The 18250-nt window shown below is 41.6% G+C and overlaps 1 protein-coding gene across 1 annotated transcript in view; it reads right to left on the bottom strand.

The window, feature by feature from the left end:
• Nucleotides 1-18250, bottom strand: part of SMC6 (structural maintenance of chromosomes 6) — a 78661-nt gene that overhangs the window by 6909 nt on the left and 53502 nt on the right. Inside the window, exons 21-23 of the mRNA XM_013003847.2 lie at nucleotides 16466-16611; nucleotides 12623-12748; nucleotides 7581-7686 (exon numbers count right to left, since the gene is read on the bottom strand). Of these exons, the coding sequence (XP_012859301.1) occupies nucleotides 7581-7686; nucleotides 12623-12748; nucleotides 16466-16611 (378 nt within the window). The remainder of the gene's footprint in view (nucleotides 1-7580; nucleotides 7687-12622; nucleotides 12749-16465; nucleotides 16612-18250) is intronic.

The raw sequence follows: 18250 nt of genomic DNA, 5'->3' as shown, positions 1-18250 counted from the left end.
AAAACAGCAACATTAACCTAAGCAGAAAAAACACAAAGCAGACCAACCTAAACACAAAACCCACAAAAGAATTCAGTGCTTAAGGTGCAATTCTTTGCTCTAAAGGGCATTTTGCATATATTTAAGGAATGACATCTTAGATACATTACAAAGAATGATGTCTTAGGTGTATTACAGAGGTTTATAAAATTTGTAAAACACTAACGTCATTTCCCTTATTTCAGTTTCCTTATCTGGAAAATGCAAACTAAGTAAGTCAAAGGATGCTTTGATACGGTCCAAACCAAACTCACTGCCATCGAGTTCGTTCTGCCTCATGGTGACCCAACAGGACAGGGTAGAACTGGTTTCCCAGATGGTAAGGTAACTCTCCGTGGGAGGAGAGTCTCTTTCTCTTGCCGAGAAGCTGGTGGTTTTGAACTCCTAGCCTTGCAGTAACATGTAACCACAAACACCACTACACATATTATTGAGGGAAATATAAATATATGTTACATTTGCCACTTGAACTCTTTTTAACAACTTTTATTGTAGGGAAATATATATATATGTATGTGTGTGTATGTGTACATATTGATAGATCAAATATTTGCAACTTCAACCATTTTTATGAGCACAACTCAGAGACATTGATTAATCATGTACAACCATCATCACTAAACAAAATTATCAACATGAGAAGCTATTGTGTATCAACATATCCTCCTATCCAGACCTATCCACTTCTGAAGGCGGTATTTTCATTTCTCTAACCCTCCCCAAAGAATTCTGTACTCTTTGATTTACACCGTGTCAAAACGCCGGTCTTGACATTGATCAAGGGACTGGTGTTTCCTTTTAAATGTTCTTTGATTTGGGGGGATAAAGTAAGTCTAAAGGTCAAGTTCAGGGCTGTAGAGTGAATGAAGAAAGGTTTCACAATTAAATTCTCAGAGAACAGAACCTGCTTCCCTCAAAGAACGAGCAGGTTGTCAAGACAGAAAAAAAATGCTTTAGTTTTCCTGGACCTTTTTTCATCATGCAATTTTCTTCAACAATGTCTTCATAATAAGCACCCATGATTATCCTATGTCCTTATGGAAAATCTATCAAGACTACCCACTATCACCTTCTGAACTGACCTCTCTGCCTTACATTTAACAAGCCCCCGACATCTGGAAGCCATGGCTGGGACTGGACCTTTTTCTATTGTAGGCACCCTGAGGCAACTGAGACAAGAATATTACTGAGAGAAATTGTCTGCAGCCGCTCGCTGACCACAGAGACATGTTTGAACTTACTTGGTCTGGAATAAATCTGTGCGTACGTGAAATGAACCCTAGTAGCAATGGTTTGTTCCTGAGTCTCGTAAACGTTTGTTGCCTCCATGTGTCTCAATAATCTAGTGCTACTGTCTCAAAAGTCCCCCAGTGGAGGACGTTAGCACAAAGATGCATCTTCTCAGTTTAGGAGGTTGGAACTCAGCATTATTAGCTCCAGGGAAAGGCTTTCTGTGTCAGCTCGGGGACAAAGTCGGTGTCCCTCCCTCCCCTTCTGTCTCCTGGTGCCTAGGAGATCTTCACATGGCTTGGCATTTCTCTTCACTGGAGCTCTGCTGGCACGACAGCTTCTTCAATCTTTCACATCTCAAAAGAGATGAATTCGAGACACATCATACAGGAAACCTGCCTCACGCACGTAGGATTATGACCACAGGTATGGTTCCTAACACCTACCTGGTGGTGTAGTGGTGGTTACACGTTGGGCTGGGAAGCCACCAGCAGCTCCTCGGGAGAAAGACTGGGCTTCCTATTCCCACAAACAGTTACAGTCTCGGAAACTCAGGGGGTCGCTACGAGCCAGCATTGACTTGAAGGCATGGAGTATTTGTGAGTGTGGGGCGCAATTCAACCCATACTGGTGTGCACTGCCTCTTCCACACATGTCATCTCAGCGGGATCACGCCCGATGTGCCCTTTTATGTCAGTTGTTTTCATTAGCACCATGATTCCAAAGGTCATCCATGCTGTGGACCAGAATTTAATTTCTCTTTGCGGCTGAATAATGCTCCATTGTATGGCTACACCAGATTTTGTTTCTCCGCTATCTGCCCATGGACTCTGGGTTGTGTCCACGAGCAGATTCTGACTCGTGTTGGTGCAGGTGCTGAAAGGAGGAGAGTTTCTCTGGCTGTAATAAACATCACAGAAGGCAAACGCCAGGCCTTTTTCTTCAGCGCCAAGTGGGCTCTCACCGCCAACCTACTTCAACGAAACAAAACCCACCGCCAGCAAGTTGACCCTGCAGGGAAGTCACGCTGCTCCTTAGGGTTTCTGAGACGAACACATGTAAAGGCACACAAGGCCCCATCTGTCTCCTGAGGAGACACCCAGGAACTGCTGCTAGTATCAATGGGCATTTCTGTAGCAGCTACGACACTGAACACTTTTCCCTGTACTTATTTTTCAATTGGATATCTTAAATTTAGGAAGCTACCGTGAAGGCCTCTGACACTGACATTCTTTTTCTTACGATTTAGTTCTCTATTTTGACTGAGTCTTCCATTAGATGTATTTATTATAGGAATTGGCTTATCATTCTCAGTGTTACTTTTTGATTAACAAAGCTTTGGGACTTTAATAAAATCCAAATTAGCAACTTTTCCTTTGAGAAAGATGTTCTGGTTACCTCATGTTGCTGGGGCTGAGCCTTCATGCGCCCCACTCACCGGTCACTGCATGTGGGTTGCCTTGTAGAAAGATTGGACTTTCAGCTGAAAAATGACCAGAAAAGACATAGTGGAGCCCTGGAGGCATAGTGGGCTACTTGTTGGGCTGCTAGATGCAAGGCTGGCAAGTTCAAGTCCACCCCAAGGATAAAGATGAGGCATTCTATTCTAGTAAATTGCTAGACTCAGAAACAGACGAGGGCGGTTTCCATAGGGTCGATATGAGCTTAAGGATTGGGAGAGCTGGGTTCGATGGTAATTCTAAGTTCAACGTTTCAAGGACCTGTCAAACTGAACTTCACTAGGCCGTACCATGCTATGCTGCCATCAGCAAAGGCTGAGCATTTCAGTGTGTCCATAGCCTTGCCAACCAACACCTTTGTTTACATGTTTTTGATCACTGACTTCTACTGAGGTATCTTGTGGTGGTTTTGATATGCATCTGTATCAGCTTATGATGCTGGTCCCAGCACCTTTACATGGACGTGATGGCCACTTCAATGTCCTCCGTGGTGAATTACCTGTTCAAGCCCCCTGCCCATTTTTTTGATTGGGCTATTCATTTTTATGTTGTAAGCTATAAATGTAGGTTTTCATTGTTTAGATATGACTAGTCCCAAATCACATATATGATTGTCTTGATTTTCTTCTCATCTGAAGGTTTTTTCTTCATTTTGTTTGAAGTCCTCTGGTGAACAAATGTTATTTAATTTTTATGAGGTTCCATTTCTCTGTTTTGTCTTCCGCTGCTCGTGCTTTTGTCAGAGCTGATGATCCACCCTTGAAAGCTTGGGGAGTCGGGTGAGACATGAATCCTGGTTCATTCATCTTGTAGCCGTCCCTAAGGTCTCCAGGGAATGTTGAGGATGGGGTCAGAGTTTACCATGTCTTCACTTTACCAACAGGATATCCAATCGGCCCAACACCATTCAGGAAGGCGCCACCCATTTTCTTTGGGCTTGCACTGGAGACCTTTTATGGTGTGTGGGGGCTTCCGATTGCGTTTCAATGGGCTGGTTGTTCATCCGTTTATCAATGACTACCACACCATCTTTAATAATTATGGCTGTACAGTGAAGTTTGATGCTTGATAATGCTCTTCACACAGCTTTGCTACTCTGGATACATTACATTTGAATACTATTTTTAGAATTGGCTTGTCAATTTCTTTAACGCTCCACTGAAATTGAGATTGCACTAAATCTGAAGATAAATTTTCTTAAGAATTTAGTCTTGCAATCTATGAACATGGCTTATCTTTCCACTCATTCAGGATTTTAAAATTCTCTTCATAGCTTTGTTTATATAGTGTATAAAATTTAGATGTTTTTCTATTTCACTTATCTAGTGCTATTGGATAAAATATCTTAACTTATTTTCCAAATGATCTGTTAGAACAGCTGAGTTCACATATGAATTCTTTTGGATTTTCAAAAAATATGCTATCACCTGTGAAGGACAATCGTTTTACTTCTTCATTGCGGACCTTTAATTTATTCTGCTTTGGCTACAACACCTAGTAAAATGCTAAATAGAGGTGATGACAGCAGACAGTTTTGCCCCACTCCTAATCTTGGGGGAGAAGTGTTTAATATTCCACCATTAAGAATATTTGCTAAGCTGTGTGAACTATATACTTTCAACAAGGACAACAACAAAATAAACCACGGAAAAGTAAAAGTAGTGAGGCTACTTACATCCAACTAAACACTTCATGAAACTTGGCTCCTTGGATTCGAAGGTTAGTGATGGTTCTACGGGGCATCCTGGCTATACCTGGCCTAACACGTGCTTCTCTAATGCTTTCAATGGCTAATCGAGATTGCAATATGCATCTTTACCAGGTTATCTGAAATTATTACTAGTATTACTTTGGGGACCATGCAAAGATCTTATGATAGTTTAACTGCTTTGTACTCCTCTCTTTTTGGTGCTATTGCTGCTTCACTTTTTGTCGCCCCTGAAGACACTCAAATTACTGCTTTAGATAGTTGAAACTATTTTATATTTACCAACAAATCTGCCTTTTGAATTGCTCTGTTCTTTCCTACAGTTCCATGTTGCCACCAGGGAGCATTTTTCTTTCCCTGAAAACCTTTAGTATTTCTCATGGGTCAAGTGTAATAAAAAATAGTTTTTGCTTGTGTACAACCATCTCGTTATCGTTTTCATTTTTGAAGGATATTTTTGCTAGTTAGAGAATTCTACATACAAGTTTTTATGTTCTCCTGTTTAAATTTCTTTGCTGTTTTGAAATGTAGCAGTTGATAATCACCTCCAGATACCAGAAACCCTGCCTTCAATTTTATTGCTGCTCCTTGGAAAGTGTACTGCTCATGTGTTTCTCTGGGTCCATTTAAGATTAAGTGGGTGTTAGTTTGTGTTTACTGTGGCTTTCTTTGTATTTATCTCACTTGGAGTTCATGGTGATTCCTGATCTATTTATTTCCTATTTCTTCAAATCCTCGCACCTTTCTTTCTTTTATCTTACTATGATTCCAAGCACCCTTAATCACAGGTTCTAACAACCTCCCTTTGTATATCTCAAGTTCATTTCAAAATTCTGTTTTGATTTTATGCTGTTAGGTTTGCTTGTTTCCCCTTTGGACCTCTTAAAGATCACGGGGTTGGTCTTTCTCCCGCGTCCAGTGGAGAGAAAGACACAAACGTCCGGAGGGCCGTCTGTGTCTGTAAAGGTTATTACAGCCTTGGAAACCCCGTGGAGCAGGTCCACTTTGTCCCGCAGCATCTCTGTGAGGCAAGAGCTACTTGATGGCAATGCAGGGGTTGGGGTTGGGGGTGGGTGGGGGGGCGCAGAGTGTTCTAGACTGATTCTTATATATTCCATGTCTGTTGAAACTTGTATCCATTTTGTCATTAATTCTATTTTTTTTTACCACATCATTCATGGCTAAAAATACTAGTGTGCTCTCCCTTGTAATTTTAAGTTATCAACTTTACGTGGTAATTCAAGATCATGAAATACTTATAAAGACGGGTCCCTTTTTCCTTCACCGTTTCTTTCTCTTTGTCAGTCTCCTTCTACCACTGAGTGATCACAACCGGCAAAAAGCCTCCAGGAAAGAAAACGTCCAGCATCTCTGTTAGATGACCCTGAACAGGCTCCCCCGTCCCAGGGGCTCTTCTTTTTCTCTAGGGTTTCTCTGGATTGTTGTGATTTATTTGTATTTTTCATCGTATGCAGTGAGAACTCTGGACTACTATTACATACTATGCCCCCTACCTATAAAGCAGAATTCCTGCCAATTCATTCAGATATGGAGCTTTCATAATTATCTGAATCTCATGAAATAAAATTTTAAAAAGAGACAGGTGTAAAGGAGCTATTAATGATGTATCAGAAGAAATTTAAACACGGGGAGAATAAATCTAACTTCCTACTTTGGTTCCGATGCAGAAGATCAAGGCAGCAGACACTCCAAGTGGGAAAGCAGACGGCTATGATGCACAGCATCTGTACCAGAGAGTTGTGACCCACTACCATGGCCCTGAGTCCCAATTCCTTCTGTGGTGATTAGCTTCCGGACTCTGCCTGTGCTCTCATCCCATCTTGGAGGGTGTTCTCTACTACACTATGGTCAGAATTAGGGTAAGACTGGACTTTGGTGGAGAGTATGAACCAAGTCACACCTGTTTCCTTGGGGTGGGGGGCGGGGGGCGACGCTATGTTACTAGAGGGTGCGGATTAAGACACCATCCTTCGTTTTCCTTGGAGGTGTGGTCATATAAAAGGCAAAACACAACAACAAAAACTCACACCTCCATCAAAGCCATACCTCTATTTTTCTGATTTTTGGTAGACTGACGGACTTTTGGGGACATTTTTAGATTCTGGCTCTGGACCCTGTTTTTGGCCCACCTCTGTGGATTTGGGACTGAACAGCACCCACCACCACATGAGATGTTTCCTTCACATTTTGTGATTCTCCGTGGGACACTGCAGCACATGATAGAACCAGGAACACCAGGGGGAGTGGGGAAGAAATGGAGCAGAATGGCACATCTTGAATATCCAACTCTGGGTTTCAAACTCAGACTCAAAACAAAAACCAAGCTGACTGCCATCGAGTTGCTGCTTACTCAGAGACCCTACAGGGCAGGGTAGAACCGCCACGAGGGTTCCGAGACTCAGTACCAAGTCCTGTCTTTCTCCTGCTAGTGGCTGGTAGTTTCAGTTGTGAGTCTTGTCATAAACAGCTCGAGGTGTGACTCACTATACCACAGGGGCTCTAATCTGGCACTAACTCTTCTAAAAGAAGTTTTCATGGCAGTCATTTTTGCTCAGATCATTCAGAAAGCCTGCATCCCTGTCTACACAGTTTCCTATGTCCCATCTTCCCACACCCGCCTTTATGAATTACAAAGGAATCTACACAGACTTTAGAAAGTGAAATGTTGTGGCTTTGTTTACCCAAACGAGGCCTAATCTAGGGATACCTTCATGAGTTAATTGTATGAAGCCATGGATAGAGCATTCTTTGGGGTATTAATTCTTGGCTTCTTACGGTGAGACTGGATAGTATGGACTACTTACAATAATGCACATAATTAAAAATGCTGCACGAATTAAAAAAATGAAACTACTGGAGTGAAATGAAAGGTAACTATATGTCCTTGAAAGAAAATTCCTAAATATGATCATAATAAAATAATCTGATTAACCGGTGTTAATCAGATTAGACTCAACTACAGCTAGTAAACTTAATTTTCAACATTTTGGCAAGAGCTATTCTTAATTTAAAAATAAGTTATTTTGTGTTCCATAGATAATAGGATTAAGCTAACCAATGTTTCATTAAAAGAATCAGCTAATTTTCCTAACAATTAAAATTCTGTAACTTAAAATACTTACTGATATACTAAGGGTTTCGCCTTTGTGATCAAAATTCATTTTTCCACAATAAGCCCGTTGAGATAATAAGTTGTCAAAGTATAACTTACAGCGTAAGGTCAAACACCTAAGAAAGAAATTTGGTACATTAAAAAGAAGAAAAAAATACGAAACTATTTAGTATGATGTAAGAAAAAAGTCTACGTAAAAACAGTAAACAACAGTATACCAAAATGTTGACATTTGTTCCCAATAGGCAAGATTTTAGGTTCTTTTTCTACCTGCATCTTTTATATTTATTTGTTCAAGCAATCCCCCAAATTACGGAATGTTCTGTTTACAGACGACTACTTGCTTTGCACGAGCTCTGTTATGGCTAGTGAAGCAAACACACACCTGGATTTTCAGCATTTGGGGGAGCTGCCGCAGTTGGCAGAGGAGAACAATTAAGGTTGACCTATTACAATGGGAGATCCAGCAAAGGCACAGTAAGTCCTTTTAAGAGCCTGATGGATAAGAGTGGATTAATGGTAGGGCTGAGTAGAGCCATATATACTCAATGTGGTGCAGATGGTCACTAATTTCAAAGTCCTACTTTAATGTTATGTAATCTGCTCTCACTTTCAAATGATTCAACCAACTCTCTTGCAACAAACTTGGCTGCCATCATCTTCACTTACTGCACACATGCAGCTTTTAAATCTGTGTAGAGGCTGCAAGTCTCTTCTTGCCTTTTGCCTAGGTGCCAGTTCCGACTCAGAGCCTTCCATTAGACCTGCCTGTCCCAACTAAACCATATAATCAATCTTACAGACACATTTGGGGACTGATTGAGTTTACAATCAGGGAACTGCCTGTGTGTCCTCACATTTCTACCAGTTCACTTACTTTTGTAATAAACATTTATAAGGAGAAAGAGACACCATTTTGTCTAACTCCACTGTATTATAAATGCCGCTGAGTCAGTTCCAACTCAGAGTGATGCTATTCAAGAGAATGTGACACTGCCATGTCTTGCATCTTCAAACCCAATGTCACATTTGAGCCCGCTGGGTCAATCCCCCCTCACTGAGGACCTTCCTCTTTTACACTGCCCCTCCACCCAGCATGATGCTTTTTGCCAGGGACAGGTCTCTCCTGAGAACATGTCCAAAGAGATGACCTCTCCCTATCCTCGCTGCTCAGGGAGCATTCTACCTGTACTTCTCCAAAACTAGTGTATTTGATTTTATGGCAGTCCATGGTACTTTGAATATTCTTTGGCCAACACCAGGATTCAAATGCATCACATTTTCCCCAGTTTTCCTTATTCACTGTCTAGTATTCAAATACCTATGAGGCAATTAGAAATGCCATAGCTTGGGTCAGTAGACCTTAGGTAGCCAAGTGACATTTTTCAGAGGTCTTGCACAGAACTGCCCAATTTCTTGACTCCTGATCCCAAGGATGTCAACTGTGCTCCAAGTAATGAAATCCCTGACAGCTTCAATCTTTCCTCTATTTATTGCCTTCTCTGGTTCCTGTTGCGAAGATTTCTATTTTCTTTATATTGAGTTGTGCTGCATACTGAAAGCTGCAACACTTGATCTTCATCAGCAAATGACTCAGTCCTCTTTGCTTTCAACAAGTAAGGTTGTGTCATCTGCACAACTCAGGTTAATTAGTCTTCCAATCATGATGCCAAGTTCTTCATAAGCTCCAGCTTCTTGTGTTATCTGCTCAGCATACAGATAGACTGAGTATGGTGAAAAGGCTGTAACTCTGGTGTACCCTTTGGTGACTGTAAAGAGCAAGTAAAGAGGAGTGCTTTTGGGCATGAGGCTAGTTTTTTACAGTGTGTTGCCTCTGGGAACTTAATCAAGTGCACTGAGTTTCCTGATCCACAGTGGTGAAGCTGATGGGCTTCAAGTCCAGACTTAAAAGCAGAATGGCATGCCCTTATGTCCTTTATCAGCAGGCCTAAAAGAGCTTTGAAACATTGTGTGAGTGAGGTAGAAGCCAGGCTGGAGACCGAGGGTCTGTGTGCATGGCAGAGAAGGGACTGTCCCGACTGAGGACTGTACCCTGGGCATTTCTCCCCTGAATGTATTGCTAACTTCCTTGATAAAGCCTAAATCACAAATATTGTCTGAGCTCCATGTGGCCACAGCAATGAGTTACTGAACCCAGCTTAAAAGCTATGGGAGACAGAGAAGTTGGTATCAGGTACCTGGGACTCTCACTGCAATGGCTCTCCACTCCCTCCCGCCCTGCCATTGAGTCAATGCTGATCCATAGTGACCCTATAGGGCAGGCTATCACAGCCCGTGGGTTTGTGACTTTAACTGTTTATGAGAGTAGAAAGCCCGGTCTCAGAGAGGCTGGTGGTTTCAAACTGCAGACCTTTCAGATAGCAGCCCGGTTCATAACCACTAGGCCACCAGTGCTCTTGCAATAGCTGATAAAAACATGGAACTTTTCAAGAGAAAGAATAAAAAGGGCATGGAAAGTAAAACTTTTGATTCTTGGGAGGTTACTTAGGCTCAGTCCCTGGAGCCTCCCGCCCCTCACCACTAATGCCTTCAGTGTAGCTTGGACTGATTCCTTTAATTATTGATTATATGCTACCTCTTGAAATGGTTGGTCTATATGAATGTAAAATAATTCAACAAATTTATGTAAGACGGCACACTAATACAAACCTTGTCCTTAAGAGGCTTCATTTCTTGTGTGAGGAAGGAAAACAGATAAACGGCCTACTCATTTGCCTGCCTTATCTCTCCTTCACAGGGACAATAATGGCAATTTTCTGTACTAGGATGCTTTCCATATTGCCCAGAACAATGCAAAATTCATCACTTTCTCTACTTATTATGTGACATTCTCTTGGAAAATACATAGAACTTTCCCTTTCAATTATTTTAACTAACCTGCTTTTCATCAGTCTTGACTTGGATGGTTTTATTTTACTCATGTGGTTAGCATACACTGTTGCTGGTTTAGTGTGTGGTTGAATAAACTTTGATGCACAGTGACACCCATGTGACAGAATAAAATGATCCATCCCACCTTCTTCCTATGCTGCCTGTCTTAACTCCTCCACCTATCATAATCTGTCTCAACTTTGCTCTTGGGGTAATGCTGCCTCCGGGACACCCCCACCAACAACCCGTGGTCAGTTAGTCTAAAGCACGCATACATCAGTAGTGGTATTATTCCCCCTCACAGACCTCTCTATTGTTTGGCTGGAAGTGGAGTCACCAGGACAAGCTCAGTTCCAAAACCCTCTGGGTGACCAAGGACCAAATTCTTGGGGATTCCACTAGTCTCTATTCAGCAGCAAGCCTGGTCTTCTTATGAATTAGGTTTGTCCCCCATCTATCCGGGATCTTTGACTATTCCTTTTAGAGCACTTTGTTTTAGTAGTCAGTCATCATCTAGTTCCTTTGAGTTTTCATTTGTTGCTAGAGCAAACACTGGTAGTCTAAGTTCAGAACTTTCTATCAACTATAAAACACAAACTTTCGTACAAATTAAACTTTATCCCCCCGCCCCCCGACAATATATGTTAAAAACACCAAATCGTATTCTGCTTCTGGACATGAAGTACTGGGGATTGGATTCCCGCTCTAAAACTACTGAAAAATGGGTTGAATCTAGGGAACAAGAGTTTTCAGACCTTGTGGACATCAGATTGCACAGGCCAGTGATCTCTGAAAGATGGAGACTAACAAGATAAACCTAATTCCTGCTTCAAATGACTACTAGGGAAACATACGGGGGTGAATAAGGGCAAAGCCTGGAAGGCTTCTGGTTTGAGGGCAGTGCCGGGGAGCCAAGGGCACTGAAGTTCACAAGGCAGAGAATCAGAGGGTAAAAGCTGCACAGAGAACGGGCGATCCTGCCCCAGTCTTCAGCCCACTGTTGATTGGTGCATATGTATGAAGACATCACCCAATCACGGGAAAATAAAAACCACGAAGTATCAGAGGCAACAATCCCTGAAACTCACAGAGGGCCAGAAGAGGATTCCTTGGCCAAGAAAAAGAATTAGCCTTTGACTAACAGCAGGTCTGGTCTGTACTAACAGAGCCTACAAGTAGCCTCAAAAGCACAAAAATGAATCCCATTTAATTCAAATCTTAATATTTCGCCTTTTACTGAAACACACATCCCAAAAACTTATGGACAAAAGGCAAAAATCCTCTCACTCAGTGGCTTTCTTTAAATTCCCCCAAGCATGTTTAGAGCTGGATATTTGTACAGTTGTTCCACTTGAGCACAGCGCAGAGAACATGTTGCTGGGTGACTGTCTCTAGGGAAAGCTGGAAAGAACCGACGGGACTGGGGTTGTCTTTAGTCCAAGCTCGTAAAGGGCTCATCTCTACCTAAACACTGCCCTTGGCTTTCTTTTGTTCATAATTTTCGCTGGGCTTAACCAGCGAACCCTCTGAGTCTGTCCACTGGGAGTGTAACAACTAGTTTCCCTATAACTGTCTTTATTCGTTCAATCAACACCAGGGGCTTTTAAAAAACTTGTGGAAAACAGGATTTAAAGAAAGGAATTTTTCCACAAGTGGTTTGAATCCTCATTGTATGTATCTATCTCCTGCTAAATTCCGGGCTCAATTCTAGGCATTGGAGATAACAGGAAACACAACAGAGTTTCTGAATTCATAAAGCTGCACCTTTCTAACAGATCATGGCAAAGCAAACAGTATGCACTGCCTTAACAGCTCCTACCAGACACGGGTATCCCCGAAGAAGAGAGTGTCAAGACTCAAAGGGGAAGCTTCGGAACGAATGAACTACCGCAGAGTCATCGATAAGTTATTTAGTACAGAATACTAAGAGAATGGGAAAACTGGATAACCACATTCCAAGGTTCCTTTTACATTTAGAATTCTGATTTAAATTACAGTATGCCGAGTCCTAGCTGAGAAAGCAAGCACTGGCAGTCTGTTCTATAACTAAACTGTGTAATGTTCTTCCACTTTAATTTCTGTATTTATAAAGGCCAATATGAGAACAAAGAAAACACAAAAATGTGTAATACATGGTCAATTTGTTTATAACTCACTTACCTTCTAAACTGCTGGTATGTTCTGAATCTAAGGCCCATTATTTCTTCCAGCAATTTAATAAATCTTTTTAAAGTCTTTACTTTATTTTCCAGATCAGAATATGTTTCTTTTGCTTCTTGGTACTGCCTATTTTATAAACAAAAGGATAATTAAATAAATACCATGCATAAAAAGGAAAAGGAAAAAGCCCAAGTATATTTCGATGAGAAAGAGCAAGGAGAGAGACTCCCTAGTTTTCTGTTGAGTGAGAGCCTACAGAAGGAAGAAAGCATGTTGGGAAATAAATAGTTGGGCCCAGGAGTGGTAGACCTTAGAGACTATCAACAAACATCAGAGGGCTTCAAGAAGTCTATGGAAAAAATCTGTTATTTTTAAATGATATTGTTCCACAAACTTTGCACAGCCTTTGTACACACCTACAAGTAAAGAGATCAATATGTCAAACCAAATCTGCTGCCGTCAGATGACTGACTCATAAGTAGTAGCCGTATGAGACAGAGCAGAGCTGCTCAAAGTGGGGGGGCGGGAGGGGCAAGGAGGGGGCGGGTGTTGTTTTTAGGCTATAACTGCTTTGGGAGCAAGGATGAAAAATAGTACACAGTCATGTTACATATGGAAACACGGGAACCTTGTTCAATCCTTTAATCACAGGATACAAAAGGCCTGGAGATGACAAGAGTAACGGTAGTAACACTCTTCACTGTATGACTTATCACAAGGTCGCTGTCAAACCTGCAGCACGGCGGTGCTGCAGACACCAGCAAATTCTGACTCAGAGTGATGCTACAGGATTGGGTGCAACAGCCTTTCCCAGGGCTTCCCAGGATGTTCTGGAGGATGCAAACTGTGACTTTATGGTTGGCAGTTGAGTGCTTAATCATGCGCCGCAAAGGTACAATATATGTAAAAATAGAAATTTTACTTAATCTTTTGACATTTCTTCCCCTTGCTTTCCAATGTTTTAGAACCACACCAAGAACATGCCTGTTCATAAGAGACTGACAGGATATTTCTACATAGGTATAAACATATCCATGAATTGAGAACATAGGGGCTAAGTCTTTGGCCATACCAAAACACCTTGAGGAAATGAGTGGCTGGTCCTCAGGACGCAGGACCGTAGTCATGGGGGACATGGTCGTTTGGTATAACACATTCCCAAGAACAATGTTCTACATATTACTTTGGTGAGCAATGATAGAGGTCTCAGAAACTTATAAGAGGCTATCTAAGGTGAAAGTACTGCTCTCTCCCTACCTGGGCAACAAAGAGTGAAGAAAAAGATGCACAGGAACAATTGATCTAAAGAACTAATGAGTGGTGATACCGGGAGGGAGGAGGGAAGTGGGGAACTGATTATAAGGATCTATGTATAGCCTCCTCCCTGGGGGATGGACAACAGAAAGGTCGGTGAAAGGAGACGTCGGGCAGTGTAAGATATGACAAAATAATAATTTATAAATTATCAAGGGTTCATGAGGGAGGGGGGAAGGGGAAGGGAGAGGGAAAAAAAAGAAGAAAAATGAGGAGCTGATTCCAGGAGCCCAAGCAGAAAGCAAATGTTTTGAGAATGAGGAGGGTGTGCTTTACACAACTGATGGATGTATGGATTGTGATAAGAGTTGTATAAGCCCCAATTAAATGATTAAAATAAAGTAATTAAAGAAATTTAAAAAAAAGAACTAATAGGGAACCTGGGCCTCTAGGACCCTGAGGCCAGAACTAAATGGCACACGCTACCACTTCCAACCACTGTGAAAGGTATCACTCGAGGAGATCTTGGACAGAATGACAGGAAAATATGAAATCACATTCCACATCATAAAAAAAACGGGTGACTGGTAGAGAGAGATGGGTGGAGCCCCCAGTATTAGGTTCCTTCTCAAAGAACTCAACTGTCAGTGCATCAATGTCAACTCATAGCCACCCAACAGGACAGGGAAGAATTGCTCCCTGCTAAATTCTGAGACTGTAACTGCTAACAGGAGTAGAAAAAGCCCCTTCTTTCTCCCTTGGAGCTGCTGGTGGTTTAGAACCGCTGACCTTGTGGGTCACAGCCCAGTGCATAACCACTATGCCACACTCTTTTATGGTTCACCTTTCAACTAAACAATTGCCTCTAAGGTGAACGTTATTACCAGCGAGGTATGCACTCCTAGAACCACTTATCACACAAAATGAAAAGGGCAGCATTTGTCAAAGCATTGGTCAAAGCCCAATGGCAGGAAGGATTTAAGAAGGATGAATGCACACAGCAAACCCGGGGAAGGAAATGGAAGAGAGCTGTCACATTGTCAAAGTATGTATGAAGGGAAAGGCCACTCACTCAGCAAACTTTCAACCCATCTAAAAAGATTATACCGATTCCCAGGCTTTTGTTAAAATATAAGAAGTTCTCGGTATAGTAGAGTAGCTATAATTTTTTCACTGTCATCATCCTCCTACTCCTATTTCTAATTTTCCCATATTACAAATGAAGTTGCAATAAATACCTCTGGGAATACATTGCTTTTCTTATTTTAGACTATGTTACAGCAGTACAATTACGTACTTGGCCTAATCATGGTGTTTAGCACAGTGGGTTAATCCTTAGGCTGCTAATTGCAAGGTTAGTGGTTCAAACCCACCAGCTGTTCAGGAGGAGACAGATGAGGCTGTCTGCTCCCGTAAAGATGTAGTCTCAGAAATCCTTAAGCACAGCTGTATTGTCCCAAAGGGTTGCTGAGTTGAAATTGACTCAGTGGCAGAGGGTCTGGCTCAGGGGTTGATATATATGCCTAAATGTCTTTCAGAAAGGCCTTCATATTAAAAATAATGAACACTTAATATAGATGGCACAAATGTTTCACACATTTGACTACTAGCCAAAAGGTTGGTGGTTCAAGCTCATGGAGAGGCTCCTTGAGAAAGGGATCTGCTTCCAAAACACGAGGGAAGTTTCACCAAGAACACAACATATTTAAGAGTAATCCCCGAGCAACCAAAACCATAGAAAGTAGTTCTACTCTGAAACACAGGGGTTTGCCAAGAGCAGGGATGAACTCAAGGGCAATTGTTTTGCTTATTTAAGATTGTTTGTGGCAGATTATCTCATTCAACGTCATAGTAATCCAGTAAAGAAGTACAATTTTATCCATTTATAGATAAGAAAGTTGGTCCATAGCAATTAGATTTCTCTAAGCCATAGGGTAGAAATGCAATTCAAACTCAGGTACTGTCATGTCAGAACATGTGCTTTAACTATCCTTTTTGTGTAGTTGTGAGGTGGTGTTCGTTCTTGCCCAGTGGCCCCAGGTGGCAGATTGGACCTGCATCATGGGTTTTCTGGGCTGTAATTCTTTATGGGTACAGATTGCCAGCAGGCCTTTCTCCCGGCCAAGCACTTCACCACTGAGCTATCAGAGCTGCTTTCTGACCAATGATATAAGAGAACATTTTGTCAGAGAAATATGATTGGCATTATTGTTTTCTTATCCATCCTATTCAATGTGATGGTTTAAAAACATACTTTCTAATCATTTTGATTTGTATTTCCTTTGACTACTCATGAAGCTGAACACTTTCATTTTCTACATGACTCTTAGAGGTATGAAAATGTTATGTTCAAATGCCATTCCATAGTGAGCTTTGTAATAATTTAGGTGAAAAAATATTTACATTTACTGCTACTAACAAACATAAACAAGTTATAACTGTCCAGAGTAACATTCCATCCAAATTTCTGGTATGTATGTATAAATATCTATTATACATAAAGATGTATATATCAATTTTATGCAGTATATATATTTTGATAGTATGTATGGATAATATAAAAAGCAGAAAAACGACCAACCCACTTACTTCATTATTTCTTCTCTATCACCGTAACTGGCATGCTCTGCCTGTATCTTCTGCCTTAATCGATTAATTTCTCTGTCTAGAATTGATGCAGATTTCTGTACTTCTATCCGCTCTGGGCAGATCTGTCTTGCCTGTGACATTTTCTCCTAGTATAAAAGATATGTTTATATGGTTAGTTTTTCTTTTAAAATATTTGTCAGTATATTTAAATCAAAACCCTGAATGGATGGGTAAGGAATGCATTTTTATTACGAGGGGGTACCAAAAAAACTCCCCCAAAAAACACATAATATTTTTCAAGGCTCTATATTTAAAATTTTTTACACAACAACCTTATCACCTTCAAAGTACTCTGCATTACACTTCATACATTTGTCAATGCAGTTTCATTCTTAGAAATATTTTTCAAACTCATGTTTAGATGGCTGGCAACACCTCCATCATTTTTGCCGTCACTTCATCTACGTCATCAAATTGCTGTCCTTTCCAATCCCTCTTCATTCACAGAAACAAAAAGAGGTTGCATGGAGCGAGGTCAGGTGAGTCAGGTGCATAGGGCAAAAGAGGAAGGTTGGTTTTTGTCCAAAACTGGCAGACTGAGACGGCTGTGTTGAGCAGGTGCATTATCGTGGTGGCAAAACCAGTCTCGTCTGCCACAAATCAGGCCTTTTTTTTCCACACAAGAGTTAGGCAATATTTTCAGAACCTCTAAACAGAAAGCTTGAACAGTCTGAACTGGTGGAAGGAACTCCAATTGCAGTATGCCCCTCACATCAAAAAACAAATGAGCATCGCTTTTGGGGGGTACCATCGCATACATTCACTATAAATGCTATCTACGATTTATATTAAACACACAGTGGATTATTTTTCTTTTTATTCAATATTTTGCTTTGTCTCTGTTAATGTTGATTTTGCCTAGCTATAGAAGGTAGGCAATGAGAATCCAGCTCGAGGAGAAAGCAATGGGACAGCAGATTCTGGAGGGACTTGGGGGAGGAGGCGGTGGGAGATGGAAGCAATGAACAAACAACACCCTAGACGGGGAACACGTGGGGAATTAAAAGCAATGAGGAGGACGCAGAGATCCTGGGGGTGTTGGAGCAATATAAATCTAGCTGACGGGAATTACTACAAGGCAGAAGAAGAGCAAGGGTGAGGGTGGGGCAGGAGGAAGGTAAAAGCAAACAGAGGAAAGGTCTAGGAAGCAAAGCTATGGATAGAGGGACAGGTGTGTGCATATGTAAATAGAGGTATGAGACAATATACATATGTTATATGACAATACCTTGAGGTAGTGAAAGGACTTTGGGCCTCTGCTCAAGCCCTGCCCTCAACGCAAGAACACTTTGTTCTAAACACCTGGCATTCTTTGACGCTCCCCTCCCGACACAATCACTGAAGACAAATGGGTGTATAAGCAAATGTGATGAAGAAAGTGGACGATGCCTGGCTATCAAAAGATATGGTGTCTGGGGTCTTAATGGCTTGACATTAAACAAGTGGCCATCTAGCACAGAAGCAACAAGCACACATGGAAGACATACACCAGCCTGTGCCATCATGAGGTGTCACTGGGATCAGGAGGCAACAGAACACCCAAAACAAACAAACAAAAACCATATGGTTGAGAACGAGGGGAGTCAGAACAGAGACCCCAAACCCATCTGTAGACGACTGGACATCCCCTCACAGAAGGGCCACAAGAAAGGGATGAGTCAATCAGAGTAGCACCAATGAAACACACAACATTCCGCTGGTTCCTTGAGGTCTCCCCCTCCCCCC

Source organism: Echinops telfairi, unplaced genomic scaffold (genome assembly GCF_000313985.2).
Source record: "Echinops telfairi isolate 266 unplaced genomic scaffold, ASM31398v2 ScPeMD7_9;HRSCAF=40, whole genome shotgun sequence".
Taxonomy (NCBI): domain Eukaryota; kingdom Metazoa; phylum Chordata; class Mammalia; order Afrosoricida; family Tenrecidae; genus Echinops; species Echinops telfairi.
This window is presented reverse-complemented; position numbering and strand designations above follow the sequence as displayed.